At 35.3% G+C, this 27517-nt stretch overlaps 1 protein-coding gene across 3 annotated transcripts in view; it reads left to right on the forward strand.

Annotated features, from left to right (window-relative positions):
- Window positions 1-27517, forward strand: part of SGCG (sarcoglycan gamma) — a 37502-nt gene extending 9985 nt beyond the window's left edge. For all 3 annotated transcript variants that reach the window (XM_037527020.1, XM_054687790.1, XM_037527021.2), the window contains exons 3-8: window positions 960-1061; window positions 6685-6772; window positions 9162-9281; window positions 21237-21309; window positions 24558-24681; window positions 26959-27517. In XM_037527020.1, coding sequence (XP_037382917.1) covers window positions 960-1061; window positions 6685-6772; window positions 9162-9281; window positions 21237-21309; window positions 24558-24681; window positions 26959-27132 — 681 coding nt within the window. In that variant the 3' untranslated portion in view covers window positions 27133-27517. The remainder of the gene's footprint in view (window positions 1-959; window positions 1062-6684; window positions 6773-9161; window positions 9282-21236; window positions 21310-24557; window positions 24682-26958) is intronic.

The following is a 27517-nucleotide window of genomic DNA, read 5'->3' on the forward strand; positions in this document are numbered from 1 at the left end:
AAATGTTATACATTATATTAGTAAACAAAGATATATTTAGTCAAATTTAAGTAATGATTTCTAGTTAAAATGTGCAAAAACAATATTTTTGCAATGCCAGAATAGTATTTAGTTCTATTGTACAGTTTTACTTTATGAAAGTAATACAACATGTGGCATAGATGTTTTTGTATATTATCTGCACTTTATGTCTAAATTTAAAATACTTTAATACTTTTTGGAGACTTAATCAAGGTTGGAATCTTCAAATTACAAATTATGGGATCTTTCAGCTACACTGTTGACTAGACGGCCCTACGTCAATCTGAAGTAAGTTCCTCAGTTATGCAAAACGCTAAGTAAGATAATTTACTAGGAAGAAGACCTTTAAATGAGCCTGGGAAAAAGAAGCCACTCTGTGTCCCAGAGACTGTCAGACTTTCACAGTCGCACCTGTGGCTGTGAGCCCTATCAATCACCTTTTGACGCTGACACAGTCAGTAAATATATATTGGTGAATAGAAATGTGCATTATATTAGAAACATGTGTGAATTAATTTTGCTAACTATATGAATATAAAGTGACCATATTGCTAGTTTGTGTTCTCACAGCATTTAAAACAAGTTTTAGGTGTTATAAATCTTTATTTATTAAATAATGCCAGCTGCTGGGTGCTTTTCGCAACTTAGGATAGCTAATCACTGAGATCAGCAATTTTTTTCCATCATCACTGCGCTATTTCTAGCCTGTACTTCCTAGTGAGATGTCCTCTTTGAGCATGGTGTTTTCTTCAACACTGGACATCTGTTGCTAATTGGTAGTGAATATTGCGAATTCTTTAATGATGCCCTTCAACAAAAAACCACTGAAGAATAACAGTGTTTATGGGATCAAAAGTTAAGATGCACAATGACATTGTCTTGCTGAAGTAAAAAAGAAAAGTTTTTTAAAAAACCCATTGTCTCATCTTTTGCAACAGACAGGAATGGGTCACTTGCGTGTTATAAAAGATGGACTTCGCCTAGAAGGAGAATCAGAATTTTTATTCCCATTGTATGCCAAAGAAATACGCTCCAGAATGGTAAGAAAATGATGAAACATCTAAATAATTTGTATTTTAAGAATAATAAAAGGACAGAAATCCAATATATTTCAGTGATTTCTTAATGTATATATGTACACACATTTTTCATATACTATAAAATACTTGTTATCAAGAACTTATTTCTGATATTACATTCTAAAGAGATTATTTTCATGTGCTTCAGACTAGAATTTGATGGCCTCGCCAATTCTGACCATAGTAAAGGAGTTTAGAAATGAAAACTTTTACCCAAAACAATCTAGATCTCTTTCCATTAGTGCAAGTAATTTAAAACATAACACCATGCTTATTTCAAGGCATGTTAATTGTATGATAGGTTTAGAAAGAAATTATTTTGTATTAATATGTTCTGTACTAATTATATTAATTACAGATTATCATCCTATGGTATTATCCAAAAATAGATGAAAAATCAATACTATAACTGTGTAATCTCAAATTAAAACTGTATCACCATTGTCTTCATTTACAAATATGGAATTTATAACAAGTAGAGTCAAGCAAAAAATAGAAAAAATTTTGTAAAATGTTCTGTTCTCCTTATGTGATGCTATGACCTCATTGTAGATATAAACAATTTGCTAGATTAAGTAATATTATCAAGATAAAATGTTAAAACTTCATCCAACTATAACTTACCAATTATATGAATAATATACACTTCATTTTCCTCACATATAGAGGAAGAAAGGATATGTCAGTATTTCCTACAAGCAGATTTTGTTCCAGCTACTCTAGGAGAATTAGAAAGGAGACAAAAAGTCGCCACTGGGAAACATTTGGTCTTGTAAGAGAGGTAACTGTACACTACTCAACTGGACATCAGAACCACCACCAAGTTCTATTACCAACTGTAAAGTGATAGAGCGAAACTTAAACACACACACACACACACACACATATCAAAGGAGAGATCCTCTAGCATGTAAAGCACAAGCAGGTATTAGGCACAATCATTTTACTTCTGAAAGTATCTCAATTGACACTATGACTTGGAATATCACAGGCTAATACATAGAAGAGCCTGATTCTGTCAATTTATTCAATTAATACACTCACATCCATCTTGATGACATTTTGGTGTATTAAACAGAAGCACTATTAAAACCAAGGAGAATTACCATAAACTTTCATTAAAAAAAGGAAATCAAATATGAAGAAAGAACTCAAATATTAAAAATTAGCCTTTCCATTCTTACTCCTCAGAGTTAGGTTGACTGATCCCTTACCATATTTTTTAAGATGTGAGACAGGAAGAATAGTGTGGTGACTGAAATCAGATGCCTAGATCTTAGATCATAGCAAATTTAAAATTTTGTGTTTAATAATACTTTGTTCTATATTATCAGATTTTTTAAATCTCTAATACACCTTTTATAAAAAAATAGCAAATTTATGTAAAGTATTATGTAAAGTATCTAAAGTATTTTAGATACTCATAAATTATTTTAAATATTTGAAAAGATACTTTACTAAAGTAGAAATAAGAGCAATGTATTTGATGGTTTATAACAAGGATGGAAGCCAAATGTATGATAAATAAACATCATGACAGAAAAAGACAAAACAGGGCCTCGCTGGTGGCGCAGTGGGATGAGTGCCGTGCTGTGAAGATGTCTGCAGACCATGCAGTGCGAGTTCGATCCCAGCCGGCTGGTGAGGGTCCCACACGGCGCAGCAGACCTCTCCTGTCTCGTCCCTTGCTCCCTTGAGCAGTGTATTTCTGTCATCTTCCTGTTCTGCTCCCTGCTCTGCATCTGGTGTGTCCTTTTCCCCTCCCGCGCCTCTGGCCTGTAACCCAGCTCTTGTATAAAAATAAATAAATCTTAAAAAAACAAAACAAAAACAGCCAGAGTAATTGGAGACTTCTCACTCCCTTCTCTGGAGTTTTTCAAAACTGTTTGATGGATGCAATCTTGCCTTTGCACTGTGTTGTTGAGCCCATGTGGGTTGTATACATGACTAGATACAGTTAAAGCCTCTATAAAACCTTGAGATTTTGTATGAGAGGTGGAAGTTAGGTACAGAAAACCACTTGCTTTGCTGCCCAAGACAATGCAACTTAAGTTCTCTTGTTCATTAAAACTGCTACCTACCAAAAAAAAAAAAAAAAAAAGAAAGAAATGAAAAATACAGGCCTACATTAAGAAACTAAAAAGGGGGGCCTCCCTGGTGGTGCTAGGGGTTAAGCACAGCACTGTGAAGTTATCCGTGAGTTTGATTCCCAGCCAGGGAACTGACCCACATGGCGCAGCAGACCTGTCCTGTCTCTCCTGCTGCTTCCCTCAGCTGTGTATTTAGGTAGATCCGCCTGTTGTACTCCCCACTCTGTCTCTGGTGAATCCTCTCACCCCCCACACCTCTGACCTGTACCCAGTTCTTGTATGCATAAATAAATAAATAAATCTTTGGGGGCTTCCCTGTGGTGCAGGCGGTTGAGCCTTGCACTGTGAAGCTGTCTGCAGTCTCTGCAAGGCAGGTTCGATCCCAGCCAGCCGGGGAGAAACCCACACTGCGCGGCACACCTCTCTTGTCTCGCCCGCTGCTCTCCTCAGCAGTGTATTTCAGTCTGCCTGTTCTGTTCCCCGCTCTGTCTCTGGTGAATCCTCTCACCCTCCCACCCATCTGGCCTCTACCCCGGTTCTTATAAAAATAAATAGATCTTTAAAAAAATAATAATGAAAAAAATCTTTAAAAATAAAAAAAGTAACAAAAAAGGGCTCAAACAAATAATCTAAACTCATGGAACTAAAGAAATAACAAATGAAACCAAAAGCCATTAAAAAGAGGAAATAATAAAAATTATAGCAGAATTTAATGAAAAAAATAAAAATACAATAAAAATGATCAATGAAATAAAGAGTTTCTTCAAAAGATAAAACAGACATACCTCTAGGGAGGCTCATAAGAATAAAAGAGAAAAAACTCATAAGAATAAAATAATAATAAAAGAAACAAAAGAGAAGTTACAACAGACATCTCAGAAAAGAAATACAGAAAATCATAAAAAACTACCCTGAACATGTTTATGCCAACAAATTGGAAAAACTCAAAAAAAAAAAAAAGGACAAATTCTTAGAATTATGCACCTTTCAAGACTGTATCAGGAAGAAATACAAAAATTGAACACACCATTTACAAGAAAGGAAATTGAAAATTTAATGCAAAGTCACACCCCTAAAAAAGCAAAAGTTCAGGAACATAGAATTTCACTACTGTGTTTTACCAAACCCTCAAAGATGAACTAATATCTATTTTTCACAAAAATTTTCCAAGAAACTGAGGAAGACGAAATGTCTCCAATTAGCCTTTACGAGATGAACATTACTCTGAAAGCAGGTAAGAACATCACAATAAGAGAAAATAACAGACCAATATCCCTGCTATACAGAGATGCAAAAATCATCAAAATTAGCAAACCAAATTCAACAATACACTAAAAGAAGAATTACACATCATGACCAAGCGGGATTTATTCCTGGGATGAAAGTATGGTCCCATATATATATAAATGTGATAATTATAAATATAGCCAACAATTCAACTCAGATGAATGAAAACATGAAATGCTCTTTTACAGAAACCAAACAAATGATGAACTAAATTAATTAAAAATAAACGTCTAGACTATAAAACGAATGACTGCTTACCAAAAGGGAAGGAGGGGTGGGTAAATCAGGGAAAGGGCTCAATTGTGTAGTGAAGGATATAATTGGGCTTTTAGCAGTGGGTAAACATCTGTAAAATATACAGATGTTTATTGTAATGACATACAACTGAATCTTATATACTACTATAATGATACTTCAATTTTAAGAAAAGAAAAAATAAAGTAAATCTGAGGTTTTTTTAGAAGCTCTTTTTCTACCGACTTGTCATCTATTAATATCACAAAATTTTTCTAAAGGATATCACTAGCTAACTATGAAAACAGAAAAATTAATTCGCAAGAGGTAGCTCTCACCTTCCTCATCTGGAAAGTTGAAATAATGCCCCCTATACCTCACAGTAAACATTACAGTTACCTGTCAGTTGTTTTACTTATCAAAAAAGTAGATTAAAGAACAAGTGAAATTCCATGTGAGAGGATTTGGTAAATAGTTCAGGGAATATTTATATTAGTTATTAATATTGTTACAGAGCAATTTCTGCTTTACTATGAGCAAGAGAAAATCTAGTTATAAGTTCTTTTATTCTCACATAACAAGAAGCTGGAAAGGGCACCTACATCATGGGTTTAGCACTCAGCAACATTGGGATCAGTATTTTTACCATCTCCTGCCTTCCCCAGAGTCACTAGCTATCTGCTGGGCCATATCCCAGGTATGTGGACAGGAAATATGCAATGCCATTGTGTGTAACCCTTTCAAATGTTTGCCCAAAAACTCCCAGTCCCACTCTCAGCAGATGTGAGATAATTTAAATCTCATTGGCTAGAAGCATGTCACTCGCTTTTTTCTGCATGCAAGAGGGGATGAGAAAGCAATTAACCTTTCTATCCCCGCAGTGGAAAGCAAGGGTGACAAAGGATTTGAGGATCCTCCTTGGATCAGACAACATAAGTGCTTCCCAGAGTAACTTCCTTAGTCTAAGAATGGGAGTGTATCTCACAGCTCTAACCTGAGCCCTATCCTACCATTCCAGGAGAATGATAAAAAAAAAAAAAAAAAAAAAAAGAGCATGGAAATTGGCAACTAAAGACTAGGTTCTGTCATGGAAATGTCACTCACTAGCTGTAACTTTGGGTGAGCTATAATTTAACCTCTGAATTTAATTTCTTTATCTATGTATTAGGAGTAATGATACTTCATAATGTGAAGGATGAAATGAAAGAATGGATGCTACTGGTGAATTATTATTAATTCTTATTATCATGCTAGTTAGAAAATTATTAACAGTGCAAAAACAAGTATTAACGTCTCACAGGATTAAATGTGAGACAGATCCATCTGTTTTCAAAAAGCAAGTTGGAGAATTTCTCGCCAGGTAGATAAAATTCCAAAGGGCTCTTTCCTTTATGAAAAAAAAAAAAAAGACATTATTCCCTATAACTTTGGAAGATATTTGATTTCCTCTGAATGAGCAATAAAACTATCTAAATCCAACAACCAAAAATTACTATATTCCTTTTGAAGAAAATTGTTTATATAAAAGCAAATAATGTATAAAACAAAACCACCCAATCAGAACTATGATTGAAAACACTTGAGTGTTTATAAAACCACTTTATCTCTCAAAAAAAAAAAAAAACTGAAAAATATATAGGGTTGGCCAAATAAATTTGGAAAGCTTTTAAGTATGTGAGAAACCTTTGCATTTTGAATGTAAGCACTTCTATTTATTATAGAAGTGCTAACCATATTATAGAAGATTTGATTTATCTTCTTGAAATACATTGTGTCCTAGAGATAAATAATAAAAATGAAATTTTAATTACTTGTAAAAGAGAAAGTACTATTAATTAAACCCATGAAAGAGGATCACTGGATCTGTGACTATGGAGAAACTATTTTATATCAACCCTAAATTTATATATAAATATAAAATATAGTCACTTAAAATAGTATCCATCTGGCTAATTTTGTAAATCCTTTCCTAGGACACGTCTCTGCTTCTACAGTCAACTCAGAATGTGACTTTAAATGCACGAAACTCTGAAGGAGAGGTCACAAGCAGATTAAAAGTGGGTGAGTCCAGCTTCATCACAATAATTTGTAATCATGTGGCCCATAAATAGTTGAAATGAATGGATGAATTTGCTTTTTCTTCTAAACAATTCAAAGTTATTTAGGAATGATCAAAGTATGAGTTTTGCAATTAGGCTGTGTTGACAACATGAAAGAATAGTTACCACACGGGAGGATGGTCCGAAATAATTTATTTATTTATTTTTTTCAAGATCTATTTATTTATGCATACAGGAGCTGGGGCACAGGCCAGAGATGCGGGGGGGTGAGAGGATGAGCGGATTCACTAGAGACAGAGTGGGGAACAGAACAGGCAGATTGACTGAAATATACTGCTGAGGGGCACAGCGGGTGAGTCAGGAGAGGTCTGCCGCGCCATGTGGCAGGCTGGGGATCAAACTCGTGCTGCAGAGGCTGTGGACTGGCCCATAGTGTGGTGCCCAACCCCCTGTGCCACCAGGGAGGCCCTGGTCTGAAATAATTTAATTAAAATTATTTTGATTTCAAGAACTAGAGGACCATTCAAGATCAAGGTAAAGTTAATGACCTCAAGAGAACAGAGCTCCACGCTCAACTTTAGGAGCTGACCTCGAGAGAACAGAGATCAGAAGGCTAAAGGCCTCCCTTGCCCATTTTCTTTCTAGACACTTCTTTTCCAATATATCTCAACTGATCATTTTCACTTGGTATTATCACTGCATCAGTTTTAACTCTATTTAGCCTCCCTGATTCTCTATCTGATTGACGAAAGCTCTCAGTGCCAACCAATGTAGTCTTGAATATCATGAACTATAAATTCATAACAAAGTTCTCTAATTGGCCCAACTCATCTGTTCAACCAACTACCTTGGGTCAGCTATGTACACCCATGAGTCAGCTAAGGCCAGAGAATGAGGTCATATGGAATTGAGGTCGCATGAAATCGAGCATGGTGAGAAAATGATTACAAAGAAAGAATATAGATTTAAAACAAACAAAAAGAGCAAACCAGCTGGTACAAGGAATATGTATACATTCTCTGTACTATCAAACATGCTATGCATTTGCTAAATCTAAGAAATTGGATGGCCCTTAAGATTATGAGAAAATATATGATAAGTGTACTGCTAACACAAATGGGTAACTTTAAGTGTCTCTCCTTTTAATTTTTTTTTTTTTTTTGGTGGGACCCTCGCTGGTAGCCGGGGAACAAACTGGCCCTGCAAAGGCTGCGGGCAGCCTCGCAGCCCAGCGCTCAATCGCTGTGCCACCAGGGGAGGCCCAAGTGTCTCTCCTTTTAAACGACTTTTACAAAACAGAATAATGTTACAATAGAAACTACAGCTATGTATTAACCCAATGACTCCTTTTTTATTGTACTAATACAGATGCTCCACATTTTATGTTCTACTTTAATCTATATAACTATCCTAAATAATGAATTGTATTCTTTTGCTTAAAAGTTTATTTGATTATAATGTCTAATGAAATAAATTCTCAGTGGATCTAGAGACAAACATACATTTTTGAACTTGTCAAAATTATATTTTCTTGAAGAGTTTTATAGTATTTGTGATTTATCTTTTTCATTTTCTCTTTAAATTATTTCACTCTCTATAGATATTGTGTGACCCATCTTTTTTATGTGGTTAGTTTTTATAGACTGTCAAGTAATTAATAATATGTAAAGAATCTGCAATATTTTTTCTGTCCCTTAAATGGCCCTTCACTAACATCTCTCATTTGTCTTCCCACACTTTTCTCGATTTGTCTTTGTCACCACAGAACCTTTGAGAAATCAGAATTGGAAGCAGGAATGTGGTCAATTATAGCCCTAGGACTTGTAAATTATTGTCCTTTGACTCAAAGTTTGTAGTTTGAGTCATCCCTGTCTTCAAGTAATTAGCTGAAAGTGTAGTTTCTTTATAATTTTTATAGTTGTGAAAATATTCCATATAACATGGGGAGGAGATTTGAGGAATTAAATTACAATCAAGTTACCACTGAATTAAATATTGTGCAAGATGGGAAGGACGAAAAAGCCAGTTTAAACCTGGGAGAGTATTCCAAGAGATGAGATGGATGGAGCAAGATGGCCTGTCTGAGCTGTGTCCATGGAGATCTTTTGGTCACAGAAAGGCTTACAAATTGAAAATAAAACCAAGATTTTTTAGTCAAAACAGATATAACTTCAACAAAGCAATCTGAGAATAAATAAAAGGGGATTCATCCAAGATAATTGCCATGAATAGCACTGAGGTTTAATTACAGAGTCGAAAAACATAATGGTAATAAATCTTAAATATTTAGAAATTTGGTATTACTGGGTGAGATAGCATGTGTAAAAATAGATATTTAAACAATGCTTATAGTAAATATTTTACAATAAACTTTTAAATTAATTCCTCAGGTCCCAAAATGGTAGATGTTCAGAGTCAACAGTTTCAGATCAACAACAAGGATGGCAAGCCACTGTTTACTGTTGATGAAAAGGAAGTGGTAATCGGTGTAGATAAACTTCGAGTAACTGGTATGTAGTAATTCTGGTTTGTTTATTTGTAACTTTTTTTATTGGGGTAATATTGGCTTAACAAAGCTATATAATTTAGAAGTATAGGTTCACACCTCTTCAGGTGTATGGTATCATACCATACCCAACACCAAAGCACCCATAATCTTCTTCTATAGACACTCACCCTTTTGTCCCCCCACTCCTCTTTTCAGTACCCTCATTCTGTAGTCCTAGTTCAAACTAGAAAATTCATAACCTATGTGACAATACACATTAAAGCAGTTTTTTTTCCCTAAAAGACTAAGAAATCTAATTATAGGAAATTAATTAATCCCTAATCAATAAATGGCCAGGTTTCCCAAATACCTTGGTCATCAGAAATCCAGCAGTGTATAGTTAGGAGAATACACACTTGATAGATGTAGATTTTTATTCCTATGTCAGCTGCATGATCACAGGCAATTTATTTAATCTTAGTATGCTGTTTCTTCATTTTAAAAAATGGGTTGATGTCTACTGTATGAAATTGACAATAAAGGTTTTGGTTGAATATTATTGTACTGCAGGGCAATGAAGTCTTTGGGGAAAATTCTCAAATAAATAGCATAGAGGCAGGAGGGGAGCGGCACCCACCACCGGGGCAAACTGGGTGCACAGGGGAGGGCATTCCCGCAGGAGCATTTTGGAGCAGGGACCTTCCTTTGGTGGAGACTGCTTGAAGCTGGAGGAGGGCTCCCGGAGGAGCCAGAGGTGAGCTGAGAAGTTCGCCCACGCCAGGCCCCTTCTGGCCTGCAGTCTGAGCCCAGAGAGGAGTGGCACCCACCACTGGGGCAGACCGGGCGCGCAGGGGAGAGTGTCCCCCGCATCGCCATTTTAGAACAGGGACCTTTCTTCAGTAGAGACGGCTTGAAATCAGCAGAAGGCTCCCAGAGGAGCCAGAGGTGAGCTGGGAGGTTTGCCCACGCCGGGCCCCTTCTGGCCTACAGTCCGAGCCCAGAGGGGGGCGGCACCCATCACCAGGGCAGACCCGGCACACAGGGGAGCATGTCCCCGGCATTGCCATTTTGGAGCAGGGACCTTTCTTTGGTGGAGACTGTTTGAAACTGGCAGAAGGCTCCCAGAGAAGCCAGAGGTGAGCTGGGAGGCTCGCCCACACTAGGCCCCTTCCTGCCTGCAGTCCGAGCCCAGAGGGGAGCAGCACCCACCGCCGGGGCAGACTGGGCGCGCAGGGGAGCATGTCCCCCACATCGGCATTTTAGAACAGGGACCTTTCTTCAGTAAAGACTGCTTGAAACTGGCAGAAGGCTCCCAGAGGAGCCAGAGGTGACTTGGGAAGTTTGCCCAAGATGCCGGCCAGTACCAGCAACACAGTGTCCCAAGGAATACAGCAAATTAGAAAACAGGCAGTAGGGAGTAGAAAAACCACATGCAAACCAGGAACTCCTCAGGAAAAAAGCACAGCACAAAAAGAAAACCACCTACCAGATTGCAACAACAGTAACTTGGAAGAACTTCTGAGCCATCCAGAAAGAGAATTTAAAATTGCAATGATTAAAAAATGGACAGAAGTCATAAAGGAAAACAATGATAAGGGAAAAATAATTAACGATCAGAAGAATGAAACTGAGTCCCTAAAGAGGGAAGTAAAAGAAATGCAGGAGATCAAAGAATTAACCGAGGCGCTAAGAACTCTGGGAAAAGCAATGAAAGCAGAATAGATGAAATGGAAGAACGAATAAGTACTCTTGAAGACACAGAAATAAAAAGAACTAAAACAGAAAAGGAAAGAGAAATACGAAGGAAAAAGACAGAAGAAAGACTTTGGGAACTATCTGACTCCATGAGGAAAGGAAATATAAGAGTTATAGGAATCCCAGAAGGAGAGGAGAGAGATGTAGGAACAGAGAAAATATTCAAGGAAATAATTGAAGAGAACTTCCCAAACGTGAAGAAGGAGCTGAAAATTGATATACAAGAAGCAAAAGAACACCAAACTTCCATGACAAAAGGAAAAATACAGCAAGACACATAATAGTAAAGCTCCCAAGAATTCAAGACAAGGAAAAAATAATGAAGCTGACAAGAGGGTAGAAACAGATAACATTCAAAGGAAAACCAATCAGGCTGACATCAGACATCTCCGAAGAAACACTAGGGTCAAGGAGAGAATGGAGGGACATAGTCAACAGACTCCAAGAAAACAGATGCCAACCAAGAATACTCTATCCCGCAAAGCTCTCCTTCCTCTATGAAGAAAGAATAAGGACCTTCCCAGACAAACAGAAACTCTGGAATTTCATTACAACTAAACCCCCACTTCAAAAAATACTACAAGGAGTCCTAAAGCCAGAACCTCAGAGGGACGAATAACAACTAAAGAAGGCCAAAAAAAAAATAGTTATTAAAAGAATAAATAAATAAAATCAAAGGAAAGACAAACACAATGGCAAATACAGATGCTAACATATCAATACTAACTCTAAATGTAAATGGACTAAACTCTTCAATAAAAAGACAGAGTTGCAAGCTGGATTAAAAAAAAACCCCAACCTTTTGAGCTCTCCAGGAAACACATTTAGCTACAAAAGATAAAAATAGACTCAAAGTTAAAGGATGGAAAACAATCCTACAAGCAAATGGACCAAAAAAGAAGGCAGGAACAGCTATACTCATATCAGATAAAACAGATTTCAAACTTAAAAAGATAAAAAGAGACCCCAACGGTCACTACATTATGATCAAAGGGACAATACTTCAAGAAGAAATAACACTCATTAACATATATTCACCAAATGAAGGAGCACCAAAATATATCAGACAACTATTGTCATCTCTGAAAACAGACATCAGAGAAAACACATACGTAGTGGGAGACTTCAACACACCACTATCAACAATGGATAGATCAACGAGACAAAAAATAAGTAAAAACACTAAAGCTCTATATAAGGATCTAGAGAGCTTGGGCTTAACAGACATCTACAGAACACAAAACCCAAAAAAATCTGAGAACACATTTTTCTCAAGTGCACATGGATCATTCCCCAGGATCAATCACATACTGGGACACAAGACAAACATCAACAGATACACCAAGATTGAAATCATACCAATGATCTTTTCAACCATGAAGGCATCAAACTAGAAATAAACCATAAAAAGAAGGCAAGGTACACTCCTACCTCATGGAGATTGAAACCCACACTACTGGAAGACCACTGGAATGACGAAGAGATCAAAGAAGAAATTAAAAAATTCTTTGAATTGAATGACAATGAGGACACCAATTTCCTAAATGTATGGGATGCAGCAAAAGCAGTAATAAGAGGAAAATATGTAGCAATAGAGGCTCACATCAAGAAACAAGAAAGAACTCAAAGAAACAACCTAATCTCGAAGCTCAAAGATCTAGAAAAAGAACAACAAAAAACCCCAAAACTAGTAGAAGAAAAGAAATAATAAAAACCAAAGCAGAAATAAATGAAATCGAAATTTAAAAAATAATCCAAAAGATCAATGAAACCAAGAGCTGGTTCTTCGAAAAAATCAATAAAATAGACAAACCCCTAGCCAGGCTCACAAAGGAAAAAAGGGAGAAAGCACAAATAAACAGGATCATAAATGAAAGAGGAGAAATCACACGGACACAGCAGAAATTAAAAGAATAATCAGTAACTACTATGAACAGTTATATGGAAACAAGTTCAACAATCTAGAGGAGATGGACAAATTCCTACAACTCTACAATCACCCAAAGCTAGATAAAGAAGAAATAGAACACCTAAACAGACCAATTACAAGCAGCAAAATTGAAATGGTAATCAAAAACCTCCCCAAAAACAAAACCCCAGGACCTGATGGATTTACAAATGAATTCTACCAAACATTCAGAGACAAATTAGTGCCTATCCTTCACAAACTCTTCCAAAAAATTGAGAAGGAAGGGACAATACCAAACACGTTCTATGAAGCCAACATTACACTAATACCAAAACCAAACAAGGACAACACAAAAAAGAAAACTACAGGCCAATCTCCCTAATAAACACTGATGCAAAAATCCTCAATAAAATTTTAGCTATCAGAGTCCAACAATGTATCCATAAGATAATTCACCACAACCAAGTAGGATTCATTCCAGGGACATAAGGATGGTTCAACATCCGAAAATCAATCAACGTTATCCAACACATCAACAAAAAGAAATATAAAAACCATATGATAATATCAATAGATGCCGAGAAAGCTTTCAACAAAGTACAACACCCATTCATGATAAAAGCCCTTGAAATTCTTGAAATTCTTGGGATACAAAGAACATACCTCAACATCATAAAGGTCATATATGACAAGCCAACAGCCAGTGTCATTCTCAATGGTGAAAAGCTGAAAACATTTCCATTAAGATCTGGAACAAGACAAGGATGTCCACTCTCACCAATGCTTTCCAATATAATACTGGAAGGCCTAGCCAGAGCAATAAGACAAGAGAAAGACATACAAGGAATCCAAATAGGAAAAGAAGAAGTCAAACTATCACTATTTGCAGATGATATGATAATATACATAGAGAACCCCAAAAACTCCACAGAAAAACTAATCAAACTAATCAATCAGTTCATTAAAGTGGCAGGATACAAAATCAACATGCAAAAGTAGTAGCCTTCCTAAACACAAACAATAAATCTGAAGAAGAAGAAATAAAAAAAACTATCCCTTTTATTAGCGAAACAAAAAAAATCAAATACTTGGGAATAAATCTAACAAAAGAGGTAAAGGACCTATACAAAGAAAACTATAAAACACTGTTAAAAGAAATAGAAGATACAAAGAAATGGAAAGACATCCCCTGCTCATGGATTGGAAGAATAAACATTATTAACATGGCCATATTACCAAAAGCAATATACAGTTTCAATGCTATTCCAATCAAAATTTCAATGTCATTCTTCAAAGAAATAGAAAAATTATTGATGAAATTCATACGGAATCACCAAAAACCCAAAATAGCCAAAGCTCTCCTGAAAAAAAAGAAGGGAATGGAGGCATCACATGCCCAGACTTCAAACTATACTACAAAGCCATAATCATCAAAACTGCATGGTATTAGAACAAGAACAGACACACAGACCAATGGAATTGAATAGAAAATCCAGAAATAAACCCCCAGATTTATGGTCAACTAATCCTTAACAAAGGAGCAAAAAATATGCATTGGAGTTAAAGAAAGTTTGTTCAATAAATGGTACTGGGAAAACTGGGTTGCTACATGCAAAAGAATGAAGCTTGACTACTACCTCACACCATACACAAAAACCAACTCAAAATGGATTAAAGAACTAGACATAAGACCTGAAACCATAAAATACATAGAAGGAAATATAGGCGAAACACTACATGATATGCACATCAAAGACATCTTTACAGACACATCACCCAAAGCAGTGATAGTGAAGGCAAAGATCAACAGCTGGGACTACATCAAATTAAAGAGCTTCTGCACAGCAAAAGAGACAATAACAAAAACAAAGAGAAACCCCACCAACTGGGAGAACATTTTTGCACACAACACTAATGATAAAGGACTGATCACAAAAATCTACTAAGAGCTGATGAGACTCAACAAAAACAAAGAAAATAATCCAGTCAAAAAATGGGCAGAAGAGCTAAAAAGATACTTCTCTGAAGAGGAAATGCAAATGGCCAACAGGCATATGAAAAAATGTTCAACATCACTTGTAATCAGGGAAATGCAAATCAAAACTACCATGAGATACCATCTTACACCATTGAGAATGGCACATATTAAAAAAAAACTAGCAACAACAAATGTTGGCGAGGTTGTGGAGAAAAAGGAAATCTCTTGCACTGTTGGTGGGAGTGCAAACTGGTCCAACCACTATGGAGAATTGTGTGGAGATTTCTTGAACTACTAAATATAGAGCTTCCATATGATCCAGCAATTCCACTCCTAGGTATTTACCCAAAGGACATAGAAACATCAACTCCAAAGAGCACCTGCACCCCTATGTTTATAGCAGCACTATTTACAACAGCTAAGCTTTGGAAACAACCCAAATGCCCAAAAATAGATGACTGGATCAAGAAGATGTGGTACATATACACCATGGAATATTACTCAGCATTCAAAAAAGATAAACACATGCAATTTGCAGCAACATGGATGGCGCTGGAAGGGATCATGCTCAGCGAAATAAGCCAGAAAGAAAAAGAAAAATACCGGATGGTCTCACTCATAGCAGGAATTTAGAAAACTTAAATAAGGGATCAGGAAAATGAATAACTATAAGAAAGTGAAAATCAAAATCAACAAAAACTATGAACCAGAGACAAACTATAAGGGGTGGGGAGTGGGGAGGGGAGGGCTTGGGGTCGAAATAAGGGGGTTGCAATTGTATGAGGAATATAAAAATAAAATTTATAAAAATTTCAAAAAAAATAAATAGCATAGAGGCTTCAAACCCAGGTCATCCTATACAAGGCATTAGCAAAATGCTCATTTTTTTTAGCCTAGACCTCTTTATAAGCTATGACGTCAATTTTAGTATAACAGAAGAGAAAAATCATATATTACCTGCATGCATATATCAGAATCACTTGGAGATTTTGCCTATATATATATTGTCTGTCTGTAATGGAACCTAAGAATATGCATTTCTTACAAGTATTCAGTTGATGCTGATGCTGAAGTGCCAGGGGGCACATGTTACAAATGCAATGGAAAGGGACTGAATTCTTTGAACAGGGTATTCTTTGATTTAATATATATCTTAAGATCAATATAACCATTACAAGGAAAGAGAAAAGAATGGAAACAATAAGACCAGTTAAGAGGATGTTACTAGTAATGTGTGATAGAAGATGGTGACCTAGACTAGGTAATAGCAATGACATAGAGGGAAGCTAATGACTCCTGATTAAGGGTTAACATAGAAACTGGGATCAAATGGATAGCAGGCATTTGGAAGGGAATCAAAGATGAAAAGATGCACTTGTTTGTAAATGATAGCCTTACTCCTTTGGTTATGGAGAAGCCTGAGGAGAATAATTTAGCAGAAAGAAACTTCAGTTAATACTGTAGACACATTAATTGAATATATCTGTGAAAAGGCCAAGTGAATGGATGTGCCAAATCAGCTATTGGCTATGTGAGCTATCTATTGCTCAAAGCTTAAGTCTTGATTAGAGATGTAAATGAAGCTATCGTCAATTAACTGAACTCTGAGATAAATAGATAAATTGTGGAGCATATATTCAATGGAATATTACACAGCTGTGAAGAAAGATGAAATGGTGGCATTTGGGACAAAAAGGATGAAACGAGGTAATTATGCTGGGTGAAATCAGTCAAAAAGTGAAAGACAACTTCAGATGGTTTCACTCATCTGTGGGAAATAAATACCCCAAAAGTAATTACATGCTAAAAATAGAAGGAATAAAAATTTGAACTCAGAATAAAGGGTTAGGAAGAGGGAGGCAGATGGAGTATGGCATAGGTGGTTTGGTGGAAGGTCTTTAAAAAAATGAGAAAAAGGGGCCTTCCTGGTAGTGCAGGAGTTAAAGACAGCACTATCAAGCTATCACCAGCCACTGCAGCGCAAGTTTGATCCCCAGCCAGGGAGCTGACCCACATGGTGCAGCAGACCTCTCCTGTCTTGCCCGCTGCTCTCCTCAGCAGTGTGTTTCAGTGGGTTTGCCTGTTCTGTTCCCCACTCTGTCTCTGGTGAGTCCCCATACCTCTGGCCTGTACCCCATTTCTTTATGCATAAATAAGTAAATCTTTTTAAAAAAACAACAAAAACAAAAGTATTAGTTATCTTGTTGATCACTTACTTAGCAGAAAAAATTTTTAAAAAATGAGAAAAAAATTTACTGAATGCTGAGATATGCCAAAACTAAAGGTGAGGTAAAGGAAGAGTAAATACCAAAGGAGTGTGAGAAGGAAGACAATGTTAAGGGAGAAATACCACAAGAGCCATGGAATCAAGAGAGTCTATGTTCTTGCAAAGAGGTCCAGAAAATAGGAGGAGAGAAATTACCATTGAATTGATTATTATGGTCATTATTATCTTAACACAAGCATTTTCATGGACAAAAAACAGTTTTAAGTGGTGACAATGTGAATGGAATAGACAATAGAAACATTACGTGGAAGTTTGGCTGTAAAGCAAAGCAATGGATGTTTTTTTTTTTTTTTTGGGCAGCACTTGAAATGCCATATTTGTCCATAAAAGTCCAATAAAAGTGTAAGGTTAATCTTATAAACAATGATTTCTGTAGATACAAAAAATCTAACAAAGGTCAGGGTGGGTATCATCCACTGTTTGAACAGAAGTATTAATATTAAACTCTTAAGTACTCGAACAACATCATGGTGGGAAGAATGGTCAACTTGAAGCAATTTCCCTTTCAACCACTGGGCTCTATCCATGAACTCCGTCAACTGCCTTCACTACCATTTCAATTGATTTTATATCACAATCTGTATCTTCACTATAAATTGTTCCAGGATCTAGAGGGGAAGAATTGTGTCATCCAAATACTTTTGATACTTTATAGTAGAAATGACCAGATCATTTACTGTCTAATCTCAGTGACATATTCTAAAAAAAGTTATAAAGTTCAACTGAGTTTTTTTTCTTTTTGGATTATGCTTCCCCACATAAATATATTTATACAGGGTCATATTATACAGGATAGTTTTATTTATATGATATAGTAGAACTTTTTTCTGTTAAAAATTAGAAAAAAATTAGAATATACAATCAAAAATTTGTACTATTTCCCACAGGAAACAGATATTACACCAATTTTTAATATAATCTTGATTGGGAACATTAAATATGATTACAAATATAAATGAAATATAATTACATTGAAAATCAACAACCATTTACTGACAGTTATTTTATGAAACTATTTAGAGGCATCCATTTTTATATGCAAATAGATCTTAGGAGTATTTGAGACTTAACAGTAATGGTATAATCAACATCACATAATTTGAGCATTTACAAGTCAAATAATAAAAAGTTGCTCCTCTTAGTTAAACATAGTACTTTTATTATTATTATTATTAACATGTTATTTTACAGACTGCCTATCAATGTATTACCATTATCACATGATACTATAATATCACTAATTGGTAATATTAGAAGTTAAGTCCTTGGCATGCATTTAAAAACTAATTATGGAGTTACATTTCCTTGTAAAATAGTGCCATTGACACTCTTAAAAATTTAGCTCATGGGGGAAAAGAATTGAAGTGGTGTTAAAATAATAATTGCCTTTAAAATTATAGCCTATTGCAATTTCTAGCTGGATTTTGTAAAGACTGTATGTTTATAGTTAAAATGTGTTGAGACTTTTTCTCTTACTCATGAATTCATTTGTTTATATAAAATAGATAAAAAATAATTATACAAGTTTATGGCCTGCATTCCTTTTGTTCCTAGCTATGGAAAGTAATGATTATTTTTTGATGATTATTTTAAAGTTCATCCTAGTTTCTTCATAGCAGGTTTTTCTAGTCACGTTTTGAACAGTTATATAAACCTAGACAATAAATCTACCTAGTGAATAAAACTATAGTGTATCTCTACCTGTCTTATTAATGGATGATTTGAAGTGGTTTTTCTTTATTTTTTTCTTTTACATTTTGTCAATCAGGAAAAGCAAGGGGGGAAAGAAAAGGATAAAGGGGAAAAGGATAAAGGATAACACGTGCATACTATGTTAAATTATTTCCCATGTCAAATAGAAAAATGTTTTTATATTTCAGGCAAACCAGACATTGAACTACAAAATTTGATTAGCACAGTTTATTGTGGAAACTCCAATCCTCAGTATAGCCTTACTTTACATAATGACTTCCATTATCATTTAGCTTTGCTTAAGTAGTATTTTAAGAGGTATATCCTGTTACAGCATGTGTGAACATCTGTTTCTCATCTGAATATAAATTGCATGAAATGTTACCCTTCACTTTTGTTTTTTTATTTCAGTTGATTATATTTTTCTGTTAACTATGTTACTTAATCTGGTTTGTAATTTTGACATTTTGTTTTATGTTGATTAAAGTCTCTTTTACTTATGTGCCACAAACTATTATTTCTTGAGTGAGGGCTTTCAATGTATGCTTTGTTCATCCTTCATATTTAAATGTTACTGAAGAAGCAGTAGCTATATTAACAAAACTGATCTAGTTAGCAATACTGTGCTGAAAATGTGAGGATATTGTAAATTGTTAAATTAGTAAGGGTTGCTGACAAAACCTTTTAGCTCAGACTTATGATTTCTCAAACTAGTGTCTCGGAAACTTTCACACCAGCAATTTTATTTCAATGCTAAATATCAAAACCAGTGCAAAAGTATATTTGAAAGTAAACATTTGAATTGCTTTCAGTGTTTCTTAAAAAGGAAACTCTGCACAATGTAAGACAGTTCTGGGCCACTTCTGGAACAAAGAAGGAGATGAACAGATTATTTGCAAACTGCAAATGGGCCCTGCGACAGGGGAGAGGCCTAAAAGACTGGTGGGGAGGTACCAGAAGGGCCAAAGGAGGCACGTCAAAAAAAAAGGGTAGAGCTTAAGACAGGCAGCTGCACCTAGGTAAATCATAAAAAAGTATTTTTATAGTGGTGGCGCCGGCGGTTGAGCGCAGCGCTGTGAAGCTGTCCACAGCCTCTGCAGCGCTGGTTCGATCCCGGCTGACCAGCGAGGGTCCCACATGGTGTGGCAGACTTCTCCTGTCTTGCCTGTTGCTCCCCTCAGCAGTTTATTTCGTCAGTCTGCCTGTTCTCTTCCCCACTCTGTGTCTGGTGAATCCTCTCACCCTCCCGCGCATCTAGCCTGTACCCCGGTTCTTGTATAAAATAAATAAATAAATCTTTTTAAAAAAAAGTATTTTTATAAGCAGTGTGGTGCTACTTAATCTGTATAAGCCAATAAAAATAAGAAATGTTTTAAATATAATATGAAAGATATATTTCCTTATCAAATCCTTTACTTTTCCAGGGAACTGGATTGTTTGTTCATTCTTAAATTGTCACGTTTTCCTGTCTATAAGCTACTGTATTGAAAATCATTGTCCACACCTTCCATATATTTAAAACAGTGCCAAGGGGGGTGAGAGGTCACTATCTGTGATTTCTGTTTGTGTGCTGACAGTTATAAGACACCACTCAGGCTTAGGTGCAACAACAATGGGGTTTATTTGCAAAGGGGCAACTGGGGAAAAGAGTTTCTAAGATCACCAGTGGCTGGCTCTTGCTCCAGATAGCATCCACTGTACCCAGTAGTCTAAAACAAAAGCTGCTCATGTAAAGATGGGGCAGTCCCTTTAGTAAAAGCCTGGAGCTGGTGGCACTCTGTAAGCAGTGCACCAGGATCCAATTCGTGGTGGCAGCTAGAGGTGTGGGACAGTGCTAGACTTAACAGCACCAGGGGGAAATGCTGGACAATCAGAAGCAGTGGAGCTGACAGAGTGCCAGCCTCTGTAACAAACATGTGGATTCCTAGAAATCAGAAATTCAATTTCAAATATTTAAAACTTTTTGCTTTTCTATAAATGTCCTGTAGTGCTCTAAGAAACAGATAGTATAAGATACAAGTTTTAGCCATAAAATTGAATAAATTCAATCACCCTAAAATAATGTGCTGAAGCAATTTTCAACAGAAATTACTACTTTTTCAATTTAAGGATTAAATATTGCACTCTAATTTTAAAATAAGTATTTATAAATGCTTTGAAAAGTATTTGTTTCTAGGAACCTAGTGAAATCACGTAATCCTTGGAAAAGTAAGAAAGCAGATCTATGCCAGTTTTTATTATCTACAACTCAAAGGATCTACACAAATCCAGCAACAAAGATGTCGGCTAATTCTTTAATTTGTTTAGTGTCATTTACTTAACTTTTGTAAAATGATACATTTTGTTTCTTGTCTAGGTCCTGAAGGGGCTCTTTTTGAACATTCAGTGGAGACACCCCTTGTAAGAGCTGACCCTTTTGAGGACCTTAGGTAAGAATTTTGTTCAAATATAAACAAGTTCTCTTGTGGAAGATAGCTGGATATGTGCTGGGATAATGTTTTAGTAGTTATTTTCAGATTCTTACTCCATTTGTTGTCTTTATTTTCATGACTTTCTGCTTATAATTAATCATTATGTATTCATACCCAGTGATATTAGTCCCACCCCAACCCATGGCCACACTTTTCTACCTTCCGTTTCTATAAATTTGACTACTCTAAGTGTACCTCATATAAGTGGAATTACCTCTTTGTCCCTTTATAACTGGCTCACTTCACTTAACATGTCTGTAACCTTTAGTACATCCTTAAATAATATCAGAATATATAAAATTACCTAATTCCTGCTATATATGCCCATGTATATTTACTTTATCATTAGACTACTGAATGTCATTTACTGCTGTAACTGTATATTCCAAATACAAATAGTATATTTGTATTGTATTAAACAACAAATAAATAATACCATTGTGAACTTGCAAAGTGAGAGCCTCAAGGCCTTTAAACATATTTGTGAGTATACTGTGTCATTGTGCTGCAGAAGCCATGGCTGACCCCGCTTCTCTTTCAAGATGCTCTCCTTAATTGCTCTGCCAGCAAAATGATGGAAATATGTGTGAACTTCTTGACTTTGAGAAATGTTTCTAACTTTCCAAATTAAATGATGTCTGCTATAGATTTTTGGTAAATATCTATTATCAAGTTAGGAAATTTCCATTTTAGTCTAAGTTCCCAGGTCTCCTTTCCCTCGTCTTTGAAACAAGGAATAAGAACAATTGAAAATTTGATATAAACTCATCTGCAGAATGAAAAAAACCAGTACTTTGGGGGAGATTGGATTTTATTCTATCAATGCCAGTTCTTTAATGAAGTTATTTTCAATTTTTCTATTTTTAAGTCCATTTTAGTTCTTTATTTCTTGGTAGAAATTTTTCCTTCCTACTTAAGATTTCCAGATTTTTGGCAGAGAGGAATTAATAAATTTTTATGATGAAAGTATGTCCTTTTCTTTACAGCAAGGTGTATATATATACATAGATATACATGTATATATACATACACATATATACACATATATATACTATTATACCAAATTATGAATTCCATTGTTAGTATCTTCTATATACTTATACTTGCCTTCTTTATCAGTTCACAAAGAAGTTTGTTACAACTCCCACTATAATTTTATATTGTTGACTTTCCTCTTCATTATGCATTTTTAGATGCATACAAGTCTGTGTCAACTAATCTTGTTAATTGTTCCTTTGAATCATTAAGTCATTGCCCCTATATTGTCTGGTGTTAATATTATTATACACAGGTCTACTTTCCTTTGTACTAATTTACCTTTTCCCAAACTTTTTCTTCAATATTTTTGCCCTATTATGTTTTAGTTATTTCTCTTAGGGTAATTTTCTTGAATTGAGCTTTTCTTTTAACCCCTATATATTTTTTAACTTTTAATAGATGAATTTAACCATTTACATATTATGATCATTGGTTTACTTGCTATATTTTTATATGATTTACTGTGCTGCTTCTTTTCATTGTTTCTCTGTTCTGATTTTTTTGATTAGTAATTTTTCTATTATTCTCCCCACTCATTTTTCCTTTCAATATTCTATATTTATTCTTCTAATGATTATTCTTCACATGCATGGAGATAAATTAGTACTTTCTAAGGCATTTTCATTATTTTCCCAAATAATACTAACAAATTTAGAAAGTTATTTCTATCCAAACTTCCCTCTCAATTTTTATTTTTACTTGTCTTCCACTGTTATATTTTTCAGGCAATACATATTTATATATATATAAAATATATATATATATACATATATATTTTTATACATATATTTTATAATATATATACATATATTTTTTTTTTGTGGGACCCTCGCCAGCGGCCGGGGAACAAACCGGCGCTGCAGAGGCTGTGGGTAGCCTCACAGCCCAGCGCTCAACCGCTGTGCCACCAGGGGAGGCCCTATCTTTATTTTTTTAATATTTATTTATTTATGCATATAAGAACTGGGGTACAGGCCAGAGGTATGGGGGTGGTGAGAGGATTCACCAGAGACAGAGTGGGGAACAGAATAGGCAGATTGACTGAAATATACTGCTGAGGGGAGCAGCGGGTGAGACAGGAGAGGTCTGCTGTGGGTTGCTCCCTGGCCGGGGATTGAACTCATGCTTGCAGCGACTGTGGATGACTTCATAGGTTGCGTCTTAACCCCTTGCGCCATCAAAGAGGCCCCATATTTATCTTTAATGACACATTTTATTAATTTTTCTAATGTCTACTCTGCTTCTTGCAGAATACTCTTTTCTTCTGGTTTTCATTTCCATAAGTACTTTTATCAGTAAGGATCTATAGTAAACTTCTCCCCTCTGGGTCTGAAATGTCTAATTCCTTCAGAGTTGAATAATAGTTAAGTTGAAGTATATCTCCTCCAGACTGACTAAATTTACATCAGCATTTTAAAAGTACTACTAGGCACTTTAGGTTCTTTGTAATCAATCTGATCTTCATTATATTTTCAAGATTTTCTCACTAATCTTAATATTGTGCAGTTTAGCCACAGTGTTTGGGTGTTGGGTATGTTTGAATTCATACTTGTGTCTTGACATACTGTTTCAATTTTAGAAACTCCTGTTATTTTTTACATTCTGGAAAATTATTTGCCATTACCTCTTCATGTGTGTGTCTTCCTCGTTCTGTAGAGTACAAGGCTTCTTAAAACAATCCTTGCATCTGCTCTGTAACAATCTTCCTAAATTATAAAAAAAATGCAAACAAAACCTAAAGGACAAACTTATTTTCTATTTTATGAACATGTAACAAATACATATATTGTACTTAAATCTGTATTTTTCCAAAACAAATTTGTGTTTTAACTTAAAAAATTAGTTTTAGGAGTTATTCACAAGTAGAATTTTCTTCTGTTGTGCTATGCCAAAATGTTTAAACATCTGAAACTGCTGTGTAGGGTTGGGCTGTTTAATGTTTTTATCTACTTTTAGGGCACACTAATTTCATAAACTCTCATTAAAGCTAAGTTTATTTATTGCACATTATTTCTGAATTTATCAATGAATAATATACAATATGTTAACATTCAAGAATGACACAGAGATACTATATACTTTATTAACCATATTTCTGTGCTGAACTGTTCATTATTGGGGTGACTTTTTTAATACTATTTTTTCTTGGTTTCTTTTCCCCATTTCAGATTAGAAGCCCCCACACGGAGTCTAAGCATGGATGCCCCAAAGGGTGTTTATATTAAAGCTCATGCTGGGAAAATTGAGGGCCTTTCTCAAATGGATATCATTTTTCATAGTAGTGATGGAATGGTGAGTTCAATAAATCAAGCCCCTGATGATACTAGTATCATGTCCTTTAAGGTATCAGTACCTTAAATTTATAGCAGTTTGTAAAGAAGTATTATGAAAGTCGAAGAGCAGAAACCGAAAAGGAAGGCAAAAGATAAGTTAGCATTAAAAGAAGGGCCAAAAACAGTTAAAATGATTTTATATTGGATTCACACAAATTTCTTGGATTGGTATTTGTGCTATATAAAGTCTCTTATTATTTTAAGCTTTGGAAAAATACTACAGACTTTGATTTTACAGAGACTATCAATTCTGCCATTTCAATTGACTCTGAGAATTACCTGCAAATGATAACCATCATCTGATATTGCCTAAAGCATTATTCTTGCTTACAAAAAAACAGTGTTTAAATGGAAATTAAATATGAAAAGAGCTTTAAAGACAGCTTCAATGAGGATAAAACCTGGAACTTCAAGTCCAGAAAGAAAAAAATCACTGATAAAAGAAGTCATAATGTGGCAATAGTTCACATGCTACCCAGTATGTATTTTTCTAGGACTAGATCAATACACTAATTTGAATTCAGGACAGTTAACAAGCCTCTGAGGTCTATCTTACTATAAAATAGGGAAAAAAATATTTGCTTACCTATGTCATGAGGTTCTGAAACACCAATGTGGCAGCATGTATGACAACATTGTGAAATTATATTAAAAGGTTGGTGTAGCTGAGGTAGCAAATAGTGTCCTTAGTGGCAGCTCGGGACAGGACCTACACAAGTCATCTGGAAAAGCCCCTGAAAGTTTCAACTCATTGGTATGAAGTCAAGAGCTGCAGATGAATAGAAAAATAGAAATCAAAAATTTTGGAATTTCATTACTAAATCATGAAGTTACTACATACTTGAAAATTTATTACACTGAAAATGTATGTATGGGTTTTAATTTTGAAATATTAGTGGTTTCCATAAATTGTCATTTTTACAAGAAGTATATGTCCTGACCCACATTTAATGCTTATATTCCTTATTACTAGGAGCTAGGTCAATGTGAAGACATGTGTGGCATCCCACAAAATATTGTCTCACAAAGGCAAATAAAGATGAGCCAGGAAGCAGTATGTGGACTACTAGTTACAAAAGCAGGAAAAAAATTGACCAATTAACTAAAGAATACCAACGAACCACAAGAAAGATGAGAAGCTAACAAGTTAGGGAAAGCAAAGTATATATGGGAAAAACAACCAAAGATCCCCAAACACTGGACAGTAACTTAAATAGGTTCTTCTTTAAAAAAAAAAAAGACAAAAAAAAAAACCCCAAAAACCCACCTAATTGGTTATTTTACTCTGAGTGTCCCAGACCAGAGTAGAGCTTTCCCAGCAATACACTCCTAGATTCCCACATATGGTCAGCATGCCAAGAGGAAATACAGTCTGCAAATATCAATTTATTAAAAGACTGGAATTCATGGGTGTTATGTAAGCCAAAAGCTCTAACTTTGTTGGAAGAAAATGATGCCTGCCTACAATACACTTTAATTCCTTCTAAAAAGCGAGTGCCCTAGACTAGGTAACATTTTGCTGCTCAATATGACTATTTTTATTTTTCAAAAGACTTCCAGATTTCAATCATTGGCCAGAATATGTTTGCAGTTCAGTTTAAATAGATTTTAATAGGATGCAAAAATTTGGCAACTTTCATTTTATTTGGTTGGTTTTAGTCTGTGTACCTACTGCTTTTCAGCATCTATTAGAAGGCAGCATAGTCTCAAATAATAGTAACAAGTTAGGGAAATTGTAGATAGCTAATGATGAATTTGCCTCTCATAGAAAAATAAAACCAGGATAAATTCCAACATTCTCAGGTAGAAATTATTAAGATAAATATATTTCTGTGAGTTGTATGTTATCCTATTGAGGAGAAGATAAGCCAGCATACAGTGTGGACCACAGGTAATTGTGACTCAGCAAAATAATTCCAGTTTTTGTCAGATAATCCATAAAAGAATTTTTAAGATATATAATCGCAAATTTCCCTAACTACCACAATGGGTAAAAGAAAAAGTAACTTTTCTCCAATTTAGAGAAGGAATTATTAAGTTCCTGACTGAATGTGAATCAGGAACTAGGCTTCAAAAAAATCAGATAGTTATAATATGACTTAAGTAAAGCCAGTTGCCTACTGTATTCTCTATGCAGAGAAAAAAATTAATTTGGAACCATTTGAGAATGTGGATTTCATGTTTATCACGTTCATTCCTACTTTACTACTTCCTCTCCCATTTTTCTCTCAAACAGCTTGTGCTTGATGCTGAAACTTTGTTATTACCCAAGTTGGCTGATGGGACTTGGAGTCCTGCCGGCAGCTCACAAAGCCTCTATGAAATTTGTGTGTGTCCAGGTGGAAAGCTTTACCTGTCTGTAGCTGATGTGGATACCACATGCCACGAAAACAGTCATGTCTGTCTATAACCTGTTTGCATCTTCCACATAGCACCTGCCTCATTTCAGCGAACATGTCAATGAATGTTTAAGTGCTCACATCATGTCTTCACACTTAGAAAGCAACTTGACACCCTCTAATGTATAGACAGCACACAGTAACAGGACACACTCTCAAAAGGAACTCAGAAAGAAAAATAAGCCAGTGAAAGTGCCTGGATAAAACTAGGTGATCTCAAAGTGGCATGTGGATGTTAAACACAGAAGTCAAAGAATATCAAAATGTGTTTATCCCACTAGGTGGATTTCACAGGAAAATGTCAGGTTTTGAAATAGTTTAATCTGATTTTCAATATGTAAAGGAATAAATTATAAAAAATAATCATTCTTTCCGTATATACAGTCAATGAGCAAT

Source organism: Talpa occidentalis, unplaced genomic scaffold (genome assembly GCF_014898055.3).
Source record: "Talpa occidentalis isolate TD23 unplaced genomic scaffold, MPIMG_talOcc4v2.1 talOcc4.5, whole genome shotgun sequence".
Taxonomy (NCBI): Eukaryota; Metazoa; Chordata; class Mammalia; order Eulipotyphla; family Talpidae; genus Talpa; species Talpa occidentalis.